This window comes from Sphaeramia orbicularis, chromosome 12 (assembly GCF_902148855.1).
Source record: "Sphaeramia orbicularis chromosome 12, fSphaOr1.1, whole genome shotgun sequence".
NCBI classification, from domain to species: domain Eukaryota; kingdom Metazoa; phylum Chordata; class Actinopteri; order Kurtiformes; family Apogonidae; genus Sphaeramia; species Sphaeramia orbicularis.
This window is the reverse complement of record NC_043968.1, coordinates 5,401,522-5,416,215: the sequence shown is the minus strand read 5'-3', so window position 1 is coordinate 5,416,215 and position 14,694 is coordinate 5,401,522. Positions and strand designations below refer to the sequence as shown.

The window sequence follows — 14,694 nt, the reverse complement described above, 5'->3', positions numbered from 1 at the left end:
CTTTGACTTTTTTTATTCAAAAGTGTAAATCAGGTTCCATTTTCAGCCCCATTTGATCTCACCAGTAAAACAACAGCATAAAAACATAAATAAATACTACAATTGCTTTCTCTGCTTTAGTGCAAAAAAGTAAAAGTGCAGTTTTAACAATACTCTGCCTCAGCTTTACACATGTACATTATAACTTATGGATCACAGTGAATGTACAAATCACTCCATTATCATATTATGTAAATGTTTAAATCTACAAAACTACGCTTCAAGAAAATCTGAATAACATGAACAACTACGAACAACCTGAAATGTCTTAAAAATGTAATTTTAACACTATTCTGCCTCAGTTTATCATTTACACGTGTGCATTACAACGAACAGATCACAGTGGATCTACAGATACATAAAATACTTAGTAACAGACAGAATACTGTTAAATTCCACTTATTTTTCTTAAATTTCTCATTCATGGTTGTTTTGATTCTTAAAAACATTTTTTTTGAGAATTTTTTTTTTCAGACCAAAATAAAGACAATCATTTGGTTTTGTTATTTATAGGTTACTACGATAGTATTTTACTGGTTCGATCCATGTCAGATCATATCACTGAATTTTCATATTATAAATGTTTAGATGTACAAATCATCATCGCAAATGAACAACAAAAAAATCTGAATAACATTAACAAGAGCAAACAACCTGTCTTAATGTCAAATGTCTTAAGAAAAATAAGTGCAATTTTAACAATGTTCTGCCTCAGTTTATCATTTACACATGTGGTTAATAAGTTACAGATCACAGTGGATCTACAAATACACAAAACATTTAATAACAGACAGAATACTGATGAAACTGCACTTATTTTTCTTAATAAATGTCATGTTGCTCATGGTTATTTAGATTTTTTTTTTTGTGACAATTTGTTTTTTACACTAAAATAAAGACTAACATTTGGATTTGTTATTATTTATAGGTTACTCTGACAGGATTTTAGTGGTTGGATCCACTTCAGATCATATTATCACTTCATTTTCATATTATGAAAATGTTTACATCTACAAACCATGCTTAAAAAAATCTGAATAACATGAACAACTACGGACAACCTGAAATGTCTGAAGAAAAATAAGTGTAATTATAACAATCATCTGCCTCAGTTTATCATTTACTCATGTGCATTATAATGTACAGATCACAGTGGATCTACAAACACATAAAACATTTAATAACAGGCAGAATATTGTTAAAACTACACTTCTCTTAAGATATTTTATGTTCATATTTGTTCAGATTATTCACATTTTTTGCGAAACAATAGTTTTTAAATGTAAACATTTTCAGATAATTTTACTTTTTTACACTAAAATAAAATGAAAAATTTGGATTTGTTATTATTTATAGGTTATTATAATAGTATTTTACTGGTTCAGTCTACTTCAGATCATATTGTTCTCTTCGTGGTCCCTCATATAAAATGATTTTGACACTATTGTTTGTTAACATCTTGTCTTATATCTAATGTTTGAGTTTCACAAATTCATCCCATGGGCCAGATTTCCCTTTGGTGGGTCGGTTTGGACCCGTGGGCCACATGTTTGACACCCGTGGTATAAATAATGCTTACTCTTCACTGGATATTATTGACTTTGAGTTGGACGGTATCATTAAGTGTGTCTACTGTTCACAGACCACAGCGGCTCCGTTTCCATCCTGCTTTAGTTGAACTCCCCTGGTCAGGATAACACATTAGAACAGAGCAGCATCAGAGCAGATAAGCAGAGTCTTACTGGTGGTCCAGCAGGGCCAGGAGCTCCTCTGTCCCCCTGGGGAAATGAAACAAATATTTAGCTTAGATGAATTACAGTCGGAGGCAAAAAGCATGAGAAGAGGAAAAGAAAAGTGAGAACGGAGTAAAAATAACTTCAATTCTTTAAAAAAAACAAAACAAAAGGAAACTAAAGACAAAAACACTTTAACCCAGGGGTGTCCAACATGCGTCCCGGGGCCCAAATGCATCCCCCCAAATTTATATGTTTTTCATTTTATTTATTTATTTAGACAGGGACAATGCACAGTATACATTAACCTTAAAAAGCACAGATGCAGTGTTCCAGGTTCCAGTACTAGTGCTAATTTCCACCTGTAGTACCTGGGCAGAGTGATGGTATCATTAAAAAAACAGACATGACTTAAAACAGTAAAAAATGTATATTTATAAGTCCATCTGTATATCATTAAATAAACAGAAATTAATAAAAACTAAAACATTAAAGAACAGTAAAAAAAAAAAATGCATATTTATAAGTCCATCTATGTAAAATATTCATTCCCATCCATCCATTCACTCTTCTGTCCATCACACACTCTAAACAGGTTTACATCAAAGGTTCCAGTCCAACCCCTGGGATGAATTTACAAAGTGTAAAAATTCCAGTCAAGGTTGTGGAACTCATCATAGCATCATAGCAGAATAACCCACAAAAAAGAATGACTCCAGATTTTCTTCTGGGTTTGATGTGAAAAAAATAATATTACATTATGCCTATAAATAATGACAACTTCAAATATTTGTCTTTGTTTTACTGTAAAAATAACATTAAATTATGAAAATATTTAAATTTACAAACTATCCTGTAACAATAAAATGTGAATAACCTGAACAAATATGACCAATCTGAAATGTCTAATTAAGCACAATTTTAACAATTTGCCTGTTCCTCAGTGTTTAGTGTCTTTGTAGATATGATCCAGAATGCATGTGTGTAAATGTTAAGTTGAGGCAGAATATTTTTCTTCAGAAATTTCCATTTTTTCAGGTTATTCACATCTTTTTTGTTTGGATAGTTTATAAAAGTAAGTATTTTCATAATTTAATGGGTTTTTTTTGCACTAAAACAAAAACATAAATTGTCAGTTGTCATTAATTATAGGTTCTTCTGTTCTTATTTGACTGGTTGGGTCCACTGCAGATCAAATCGGGCTGAATGTGGAACCTGAAAGAACAGGAGTTTGAGAGCCCTGCTTTAACCCTTTAACCCCTGAGACAATAGTTGAATGAAACGGGCTACTGTGAATCTGTGTCTGTTTCAGTGTCAGAAAAGCTGCTGTGAGTTATGCACTTGTGTTCAGAAAAAGACAAAGATGAACTGAAGTTTGACAGGTTTTCACTAAATAAGACACTCAGAATCATCAGTAAGAGGTTTAGGATGTAGAACATGAACTGTGAACAGGAACACACTGAACAACAAGGATCTGAACTGGGGCCCAGTAGTTTGTGTTCTGTTTAAATCAGTCCAGCTGCTTTTTGGCACCTGGTTGAACTCCAAAAAGCAGTTACCAATCAAAACTCAGTAAAAATTTGCTAAACGCCACCTCCTTCTTAATTGGAAATCTACAACAGCCCCCTCTTCCAGCACACAATGGACTAATGAGGTTATGTCCTTTTTAAAAGTACAGAAAATTACATATTCAAAAATGGGAAACTTGAACAAATTCTACAATAAATGGCAGCAGTTTATGGATTTTTTGGAGACAATGTAATCCCCCCCTTTTTTTCCCCCATTATTATTTATTATTATTTATGTGTTTTCTCATGTTTACGTCACTAGTTTAATTATTTTATTCAGACTATGTCTTAGTATTCTTTCTACTGTATTGTTTTTTTGGGTTTCATTGTTATTTGTTCCCAAAAAATCTGCAAATCTGAAAGTAATGGTGTTTACAAACCTGGTTCACGTTGACATCAGTGTGCCATAGTACTGATATGGACCTTTAATTGTCTTGTATACACATCAATAAAAATATGAAACAAACAAAAAAAATAACTCCGTAAAAATACGGTAAAAAAAATAAAAAGGAAAATCACGACAACACTGTAAACAACAGTACAAACAAAAAACGACAAAGAAAACAGTGTAAAAAAAAAAAAAAAAAACAAGATTATTTTTGTAGTGAGTCAGTCTCACTCACTGCTCTGTGGTGGGGGTCGCACTGAGCATGCTCAGATGTCTGTGGAAAGAACAAGGTCTATTCTATCTGCACGTTTTGAAATGTTTCTTATTGAACAAACGGTTGAATTTTTATGAATATTTAAAATAAATCATTCATTCAGAACGCTCACCACAGACACGTCAGGGGTTAAAGGGTTAAAGTGTAAATGCAGCTGGATTGGAAGCCTGTTGCTGCTCAGTAGCGTCCACACATTTAACCCGACTACTGCAGTTGTTGGGCCGCTCAGGGTCACGGCGGGGCTGGGAGTGTTTTGGCAGATGGTTCAGATTTGTTCCTCACACAGACAGATTACCACCACTGTCCAATCTAAGGCCAAAAACAGCCCAGTTCCACCGACTGAACAGCCATCCACTGTCCAGGAGGCAGATGGGACTCAACTGTTCCAAACAGATTCACAAGCTCAGAAAACAGCATCCTAACAGGACGCCACAGGTAATACAAGGTCAGCACTGCGTCAGCTCATCATAGTGTGACAGCCACTGTTTGGAGAAAAGCAGGGAAGGCACAGGTGTCAAACATGCGGCCCGGGGCCCAAAACCGGCCCGCCAAAGGGTCCAACCCGACCCGCTGGATGAATCTGCAAAGTGAAAGTTAGGGCATCAAACTCAAAAATAATATAATAACCTGTAAATAATGACAACACCAATTTTTCTCTTTGATTTAGTGCAAAAACATTAAATTATGAAAATATTTACATTTACAATCTATCCTGTAACAATAAAATGTGAATAACTTGAACAAATATGAACAACCTGAAATGTCTAAAGAAAATTAAGCACAATTTTAACAATATTCTGTCCGTTACTAAATGTTTTGTGTCTTTGCAGATCTGATCTGTAATGCATATGTATAAATGATAAGTCGAGGCAGAATATTGATAAAATTGAACTTATATTTTTTAACAAATTGCATTTTTTTCAGGTTATTCACATCCTTTTTGTTTGGATAGTTTGTAAATGTAAATATTGGCATAAATGAATGTTATTTTTTGCACTAAAACAATTTGTAGTTGTCCTTATTTATTGGCTATCACACTATTATTTGACTGGTTCGGCCCACTGCAGATTAAATTGGGCTGAATGTGGAACCTGGAAAAAAATGAGTTTGACAGCCCTGAGTTCAGGGATGTAAATAAATATTTAAATCATCTGTCTGTTTACCATCTGTCTGTGGAAATATCTCATGTTACAACGTGGACACCTGTGGCTTATAGTCAGGTGAGGCCTATATATGAACACATATTTTTTCTTTTAAAATTTGGTGGGTGTGGCTTATATGCAGGTGCGGCTTATATTCAGGTGCGGCTTATATTTAGATGCGGCTTATATTCAGGTGTGGCTTATATTCAGGTGTGGCTTATATTCAGGTGTGGCTTATATTCAGGTGTGGTTTATAGCCTGGAAAGTGCGGTCTATCCTGTTTGTGGCCTCACCTGCTGATGTCCACATGTCAGTGACACTGAAGCCAGGGTTGGTTCAGATGTCCAGTAGCGACTGCATCAGGGTCAGTGGGTAAATAAGGGGAACGTTATTAAGAATTTGAGTCAAACAAGGCCATCTACTCCTGACTTTTCTGTCTATAAATATTCCCAAAATAAGAAAGCAAACACAAATCTGGTTTAATGCAAAAAAATGTGAAAAATGCAATCCCAAATCTCGCTGTAACCAGGATGGATTCTGCATTGTGCTTCCTTAATCTGAGGCTTAACCATCTGCTGAAGCCTCTTTTTCAACAGTCTGCCTTGGGCTTCTCAAAAAGAAAAGCAGAGAAAAACATTCCCGTCAACCTTTGGACACATGTTTACCACCTCCCATCAGCCTGTCCAGTGCGTCTGTTCATCTAATCCTTATGATGAACCAGACAACAGGGACACCACAGGAGTCTGTACTCGCATGTTCACAAAGAACTGACCACTTTTCCACTTCAAAAGACTTGTGACTCGGACAGCTTTCAAAACCTTTCTCTTAAATTTGGACTTGGTAAACATGATTTTTTCAGATATCTCCAGCTCTGTGATTACTTTGTAAAGGAAATACAATGTTCTACAACAGAGACTCGCTCTCACCTAATTCAAATACTGGTGGACGCCTAGAAAGGTTCCAGGAACGGAAACATCACTGGTTAAATTTATACAACTTTGAATTCAAAAGACAATGAGATATATTTTCACACAAAAACTCAATGGGAGAGGGACCTGCAAGAGGAAACACCAAATGAGATCTGGTCAGAGGGATGGAAGTCTCCAAACTGGACTACAAACTTCTACACTATCATGGAGGGGTTTGTGTTGGAAATGTCTGGCCTGTTTCTTTATTCCACCTGTGGGAAAATCCCATTTTTCTGGAGTTCATTTTTCCTGCTGGAGGGAGTGCGGTTCACTGGAGGCAGATCACACACATGTTCTGCTCCGGTCCTGGTGTTGGTGGCTTTTGGGGAGAGATGATTAAACTGATGTATTCAGTTTTTGGGGTTCATTTTCATATGTCATTGGCTACTTTGTTTTTTAGCATTCCTCCAGAGGAATTATGGGAAAGTGACATATCTATTTAGAACAGTGTTTGCTGCAGGCAAAAAAGTCATCACCAAATATTGGCTTAAAAAGGACCCTCCCTCAATCTCCTTGGTGATAAAAATTGTCAATCAAACCCATTTAATGGAAATGATGACATACAGTCTCTGCCTACAACAGCACAAGGGTGTGAAGTATTGGGAAAAAATGAGACTTTTTCATTCAACCTGTAGACAGTAAACAGTCTGTAAATGTCTGAATGGACCTGGGACCATTTCTGTTTGTTTTGTGCCTTATATTAAAACAATTAAAAATAAAGTACAAAACCCTAACCCAATAAAAAAAGTACAAAAAAAAAAAAGACTTGCGACTTCTTTGTTAAATGGATTACCTTTAACTGTGCATGCAGGGAAAAGCTTTCTTAGCCCATGTTTGATGTTTCAATAACAGGTAGAAATTATCAAGGTCCCACTAGTTCATGAAATTCAGTTGGTGAGTCCATCTCACCAGCTCAGGGCAGCCAAGACAGTACATGAACCAGATGGAAACAGATGTAATGGTACAAGCAACAGATGGAAGCAGTCGTCTAATGATTATACGCACATGTTTTGACCACACCCACATTTATCGGTGCTTTGGGTTACACTGCAAATAAGGAATTGTAATAAAAACACCTTGTTTCTGGGAAAGGAGTCTTTTATTTTTTCCTAAGAACAAAAATATCCTAATTACATATTCAGTAATAGTGATCTACATTTAACACGTAAGGAGCCAAAACAATGGGTTTGCTTTCCATATTTTAATAGTGAGATAACTGTTTTCCCATTAACTCTATCATGTTTTGGGTTTTTTTTGTGTTTCTAGACTTTAACACTACATTTAAGCTGTTTTACTTCAACTGTGGCTTTAAAGGAGTAATGTTTGCTTTTTTTAAAAAATGGAATTATGCATTTGAAAACATTTCCCTGGATCTACATAAACTGTGAGTAACGTATTTCCGACAGCCCATGTGACAACGAATAAAATGTTAGAGTGCATGTATGACATACATTAGCACAACTGGAAAAGAGGCCATACAAATAGGAAAGTGTATATTATATTATATGTATCTTAAATCATTGATATTTTGCTTTATTAAATAAAATTATGCATTTTCAAACATTTCCCTGTGGTCTCCATAAACTGTAAATGCTATACTTGGGTCTGAATTCTTCATTTAAGGTGCAGGAGACTTTTGTGACCAGTTTTTCCTCAGATCTGTCCATCCTCAGTCATCTCCTCAGTTTCATTCATCAGTTCGTCTGTCTGTCATTCCTCAGCTGAATCTCTTCCTCATGCTGAACAGTTTCTTAGTTCCATCCACCACAAACAAACCATGTGTTTACATTCAGAGTCAGGAGGAACTGGGCATCTGAGGAATTTTGTCACGACATGCATTGTGGAAACGGAGGTTCACGCAGCCACCTGACAGCAGCAGCTGGAACAGACACGAGGCAGAAACGTCAGGAGCTCCCTTCCCTCTATGCATATTCCTCCAGCCGTTTCCGCGCTTTAGCGGTTTGTGTTTATTTCATCCATATAATATCATATGGTTGCGCTGTAGCTGCTGCTGTCAGGTGGCTGCACGAGCCTTCGTTTCCCACAATGCATGTCGCAACAAAATTCCTCAGATGCCCAGTTCCTCCTGACTCTGAATGTAAACACATGGTTTGTTTGTGGTGGATGGAACTAAGAAACTGTTCAGCATGAGGAAGAGATTCAGCTGAGGAATGACAGACAGACGAACTGATGAATGAAACTGAGGATACGACTGAGGATGGACAGATCTGAGGAAAAACTGGTTACGAAAGTCTCCTGCACCTTTCATTCAACTCCACAGGTCCATCTTCAACCCTCTTCTTCCTTGTCCTTCGAAGAGAGCAGACGTGTTTTTCTGAGCTCTGCTATCTGCTGCTTTTTCCTGCCTCCCCACTCTGCTTTGGCCTTGCAGTGTCTTGTCTGACTTACTTTACTTTTGAATCCCTGCTTGTTGAGCTCTCGAAGAGCAAATATGGAATTGATCAACTGGTCACTCAGCGCAATTGACACGATTTTTTCACCAAGGAAGAATGGTCCTGGGGAGCCCGCCTGCCCTGATGGAACAGTTGCAGTCGGATCTACCTGGGACAAGTGGAGAGTGGTGTGTCTGTCTGCTCTGTCGGTGGAGGACATTTACCTATTTGGATTTATGATAGCGGGACACCTTCTGATTGGTCTTGGAATGAACCTGATCTATCGCAAAATCAGCAAGACAGCAGCATGCAAAGAGACCCCGCTGCTGTCGGTGGAAACTGACAAGCACTTTGGAGCGGTGAGTGATAATGTGAAGGAATTACAACGGGCGGTGACGCAGTCGGGGAAGATTGAGGGATTGTGCAGGACCTTACTGGTCGAAGATGCTGAGGAATGCTGAGGCCAGGTAGAACAAAATGAAGTTATATTAAATTAATGCAGTAATCCAGTTTCCCCCCATGGCCTAAATTGTTTTCCCCTGAGAGCTGAGGAAGCAGCAGGTGCTTCTCAAATCTACTCCCCCTGCAGTCCAAACATCTTCCATGGCCAGGACAACAGTAGGGCTTGGACTGATAACTGATAAGACTGAACTGAACTGAACTTAAAGGACAATATGACCCACTGGAGTCTCTTATCTTCGCACACACATTCCACAATTATTACACAGTTCAAGCATCTCCCTTCCCCCATTTTTTCTTCACGTCGGCTGTCTGCCTAATGTTCACGCTGTCCCCCAATTCCCTTCAAATCCATGAAAAAATTCCAGCATGTGTCCACGTGTACTGTGTGAAAACTGTATGATGTCTTATATTTGTGCTTTGCATTATCTTCTGTTCTTCACTGCAATTTTCGAAGAAAGGTTTTGTGGTAGCGCTCTAGTTGTACTCTGTACGAGGAGCAGCGGCCCCATGTCCCTAATCATCGAACTCAATTTCGTTTGATGTACTCTGTACTGTCAAATGACACTAAAGGCAATTCTGATTCTGATTTTATATCTGAGTAATGACACCAGAAAGGTGGTTTGGAGCGCTGGCCCTTTAAATGCACAGGAGACACTTCAGGCCCCGCCCCCTCCAGGTTGTTGTCTGTGCTGCTCTGTCCTGTTCAACCAACAACTGAACATTTTAGGTAATCAGCTCCAAGTTTGGACATATTTCAGTTTTTACTACAACCGCTGCTGCTGACAAACAATTATGTCGAACTGGAGAAATGTTTGTTGGAAGTCTGGACCCGATATGTGCAAATGTCGTGACATAACAAAAATTAAGAAGGAATTAAAATGGGTTGTAAAAATCCACTGGATTTTTGCCAAAATATAAAGACAGTTTTGCAGCCGCTGGAGGGTTCAAATTCAAACTGTATGAACTATTAGGGTCCAAATACACAAAGAAATGAAGCACAGACTAAGAAAAGTGAGTTCAGATAAATACGACCCTTTAATCCAGACAGTTTGGTTGTATTTATGCTTATGTAAACTGTTACTTTGGTCCTACCTCTTTGTTCTTTTGTTATCTCTTTAACATCTAAAGGGTTCAGGGATGGGACTGGGCTTGGATGTGGTTTTCAGTTGAGAACTGGAGTTCTGTCATCACTCCCTGCACTTTTGTATGACTCCTTTAAACTCTTACATAACCCTTCTAATCTTCCTAATCATGACCAAAAAGAACACCGTGCAAATCTCTGTTTTGGCAGAGCAGCTTTCCTGTTTGCAACATGTGGAAACTTGTCACCACGGGCAGCATCCAGGAGGCAGTTTGGGAGTCCTCCTGGTACCCTGTGTGTTCTGTTCTGTTCCTGTTTGGACCTGTTTTGGCAGATATGGTGCTGCCCGTTGAGCCAAGTGGATCAGGTCGGTAACTGTTCTGCATCATCTCTGGAGTGTTTGATCACAAAAGGCCCTTTTTCAGTGAGCCAAGAACTACACAGCCAACTTCAATTTCTGTTGTGCCTACAGACTGGAGCCTTCAAAGTAGGACCTAAAAGCAACCTTTACTGTAAAAAAATAGGTTGTTGAAGTACAATACACAAAAAAATAAGACTAAGGCCCAATCCCAATTCACCCCTTGGCCCTCCTGCTGTACCCCTACCCCTTGGCCCTTGCACTTGGCACTACCCCTTGAGACAGAGCTGTAAGGGTCAGGGGTTGAAATACTCTTCTATGAAATGAGACAACCCTTCATGACCTGTTAGGTCATCAGCAGTCATCGATGCCTCTACAAAAAGATGCAAAAACTTTGTTACCAGAAGTATTCCCCATGCCGTCAGCAGTGTCGTGCAAATTACTTTAAAAAAGTAATTAGCTGAAGTTACTACTTACCTTCCCAAAAAAGTAACTGAATTTGTAACAGAAATACTCCTTCATAAATGTAATTAGTTACCAGGGAAAGTAATTATTGCCTTACTTTTTTTGAAAACCTTCAAATATGTAAAAGAAAACAGATTTTTGAGCGTGTTTCATGGGCCAGTTTCATAGAGTAGAACAGCAGACAGGTACTGCATTGAACTTTATATTTATTGGAGTGAGAACCAAACTAAATATATACCTGAAATAATAAGGCAGTTTGTGGGTTCTACTGCCTTTCTTGCTTGTCCTTTGGCAAATTTTAGCTAAGGAAGACAGGTGATCGAACTTTTGCATCTTTAGGCGACTTCTGTCTGATAATATTAGTCCTGTCTTAGATGAAATACTCATTCAGATGGAACCGATGTTCCCACTAAACAGAGCTTCTATACCATGACTTTGGTGAGGCTGGGGTCCACCAAGGCCCGGCTGGGGTCCACCAGGGCCCGGCTGGGGTCCAGCAGGGCCAGGCTTTTCCACCTCACCCCTCAGGGGATTTGCATTTATAGAAGAAGATGCTCCTCCAGTTAATCCCACATCTGCTTTTTTTTTCAGTCGTTAACATCTCCTCCTCCCTGATCCAGCAGTAAATGTCTTCAGTCCTGTCAGTCAGACTCTTATGACTCCTTCCCTAAGTTAGCACATAGATGCGTTCAGGTGCCTGTGTTGTCCTGGGACAACTCAAACTGGTAGATGTCATCAGTCATTCAGGTGAAGGCAGCGTGGACAACTCAGACTCATGGACACAGGTGAAGCATGAAGGCAGTGTGGGGGATTAGAATAGAAGAACGACTCACAGCAAATCAGTTCCTATCACTTAAAAGAGCCGTTCAAAAGACTCGACTCATCCGCGAATGTCACACCTCCAGTGCCTGGATGAGTGAACCAGGACGGATAACAGCTGATATCAGTGCAAAGTAACGCACCACATTTTACTGTCGGTATCGGTAACGGCCTTGTAACGTTTTAAATAGTAATTAATTAGATTACCTGTTACTGGAAAACAATAACAGCGTTAGTAACGCCGTTATTTTTAACGCCGTTATTTTTAACGCCGTTATTCCCAACACTGGCCATCAGTAACTGTAACCGTCTCTGTTCCATGGGCTTTGGTCATGTTTTTGTGGCTATCAACTATAAACCACAGAAACACGATCTATAACACACTGAAACAGCATTAAACGGTTGATCAAATGATTAAGTTGTTTACGAAGAAAATATGTACATTTGTGTGTTTCTTTCATCACACTGCTGAACTTTTTTTGCTGTGTTTGCCTCCATCTTGCCAATGATTTGAACAGAATTATGGGAAATTTTTCCTACCCCTTCGTTCATAGTGTGGTCCTGGAAAATCTCAGTTTTGAGGGTTACACAGCCCTCCGCCTTAGCCCCCCCCCCCCCGACTAACTGACAATCAGGACAGCACTACCCCTTCACATGTACGCGCAAAACAGAAAGGTACAGGTAAGGGGGAGGGGCCAAGGGGTGAATTGGGGTTTAGCCTAAATGTGGTATGTCCTCACCTTTAAGCCGTCTTTCCCTGGTGCTCCTGGAGGCCCCTGTAAAATAAAAACAAAAATAATACTGAAAGTCTATTCTGAATATTATTTCTTTAAAGGTTGAATTTGTGATCTTTGGGGTCATCTAGTGGTGCAGTTGCAGACTGCATTTGTAGTTAAGGGAACATTAACTCTACACAAATAGGTGACAATAATGCAACTTAACACTGACAGGGTTCCTACAGGTTTCGACGAGTTAAATTTAAGACTTTTTAACACTATTTAGAACAGAATGTAATGCCTATTTCACAGCCATACTGGCAAAAATGTGTGACTCCTAGAATTTAGGAAGATGTAATTTACTCTTTAATTTACTTAATTCCCACCGTTCCGAGTCATTTCTCATCAGGAGCTGCAGAGTTAGCGATAACTGGTTCCTAATTTCAGTATAAATTGTCAGGTTGGAACAGGTGGAACTGAGTCGACTAATGTTGCTATCTGTGCAGTTTGGACATTTTACAGACACATTTACACACATCTTTATGTGCAAAGCCATACTGGGTAAACTCCCTTCACATTTATGTAATCTACTATCACTCACACACAGCTGCTATAACTTTCGTTCCACTAGATCAGGGGTGTCAAACTCATTCTAGTTCAGGGGCCACATCCTCCCAATATGATCTGAGGTGGGCCGGACCAGTGAAATAATAAGATAATAATACAGAAATAATGCCAACTCCAAACATTTCAATGTGTTTTATAGGGAAAAAAGTAAAATTACATTATATAAACGTTTACATCTATAAATTGTCCTTTTAAAAATGTGAATAACATGAACAACCATGAAAAACTGAAATTTATTAAGAAAAATAAGTGCAATTTTAACTCTATTCTGCCTCTGCTTATCATTTGTACATATGCATTACAACTTACAGATCATAATGGATCTGCAAATACACAAAATATTTTAGTAACTTGCAGAATATTGGTAAAATTACACTTACTTCTCTTAGGACATTTCTAATTTTTCATATTTTTTGTGAGAGGCTAGTTTGTAAAGGTACACAATTTCATGTAATTTAACTTTTTTACAGTAAAACAAAAAGGCAAAATTTGGAATGGTCATTATTTGCAGGTTTTTATGGTAGTATTTTACTGATCTGACCCACTTCAGACTAAAGTCGCACTTTATATGGCCCCTGAAGTAAAAGGATTGACTGTTAATATCTTGAGTGTAATTTTTGCATTTCACAAATTCATCCCAGGGGCCGGATTGGACCCTTTGGCGGGCCGGATTTGGCCCCCGGCACACATGTTTGACACCTGCACACTAGATGGCTGCTCTGTCAGGTACCCAGGATTTGCCGAGAACTTGGTAGAGCAGCTTTCTCTTATTTTGCACCATGGTCATGGAACAATTTCCTGGTTAAATAAAGGTTCAAATAAATTTAAGTACAATACAATGAACAAGTTTATGGCAACACAAATTAAGACCTACCATATCAAATGTATTACCTTTAAATAGTTTTTTAAGGTATTAAATGTAGATTTGTAAATTCAAGACTTAACATTTTTTAAGACCCTGCAGGAACCCTGCACTGGGGATTATCCACTATAAAGTGAAAAAAGAGAAGAAGCTGGATCTGGACCTACTGTAAATACATGGCAGTGCAACATGGCTGACTGTGAAAGGTGACCTGTTCTCTCAATACAATAGAATAAAATATCTCTAGTGTCACTGTAACAGATTCAACAAAACTTAAAAGTGCCATCCAATCTGTACATGATGTATAAAATATATTATAAACATACAAATAAAAGCAGCTAAAATAAACAGGTAAAAAAAAGAGCATAAACCCATCACTCACACACAAGCACACATTCTGTTATTACGCTGATCCCTTATATAACATACTGCACATCAGGGTTTTTCAGTACTGCGTGTGGTGACTGCTGTTAGGTAAAAACTGTTCTGGAATCTGTTAGTCCTTTTCTTTATTGTTCTGTATCTGTGTCTGCCTGACAGCAGCTGTTCAGAGTGTGTCCAGGGTGTGAATTGTCCTATTTGGACATTCAGAGGCTCCGTAGTTACCATGGAAACACCGTCATTTTCTCCAACATTGATTCTCCAGTCAAACCCATGGAGTTGGATCAATGCCAGTGGATGGACACACTGGGTTTATGTTCAGTTAATGAGAGATTTGCTGAAAAAGTCACTTTTTCTTTAGTTTTCTCTGTTTCTGATATAATAACCCTGACGTTTGGGAATGTCCAATTATCAAACG

General features: G+C 38.4%; 1 protein-coding gene across 3 annotated transcripts in view; it reads right to left on the bottom strand.

The window, feature by feature from the left end:
* Window positions 1-14,694, bottom strand: part of ccbe1 (collagen and calcium binding EGF domains 1) — a 103,912-nt gene that overhangs the window by 22,895 nt on the left and 66,323 nt on the right. For all 3 annotated transcript variants that reach the window (XM_030149521.1, XM_030149519.1, XM_030149522.1), the window contains exons 9-10: window positions 12,431-12,466; window positions 1,782-1,817 (exon numbers count right to left, since the gene is read on the bottom strand). In XM_030149521.1, coding sequence (XP_030005381.1) covers window positions 1,782-1,817; window positions 12,431-12,466 — 72 coding nt within the window. The remainder of the gene's footprint in view (window positions 1-1,781; window positions 1,818-12,430; window positions 12,467-14,694) is intronic.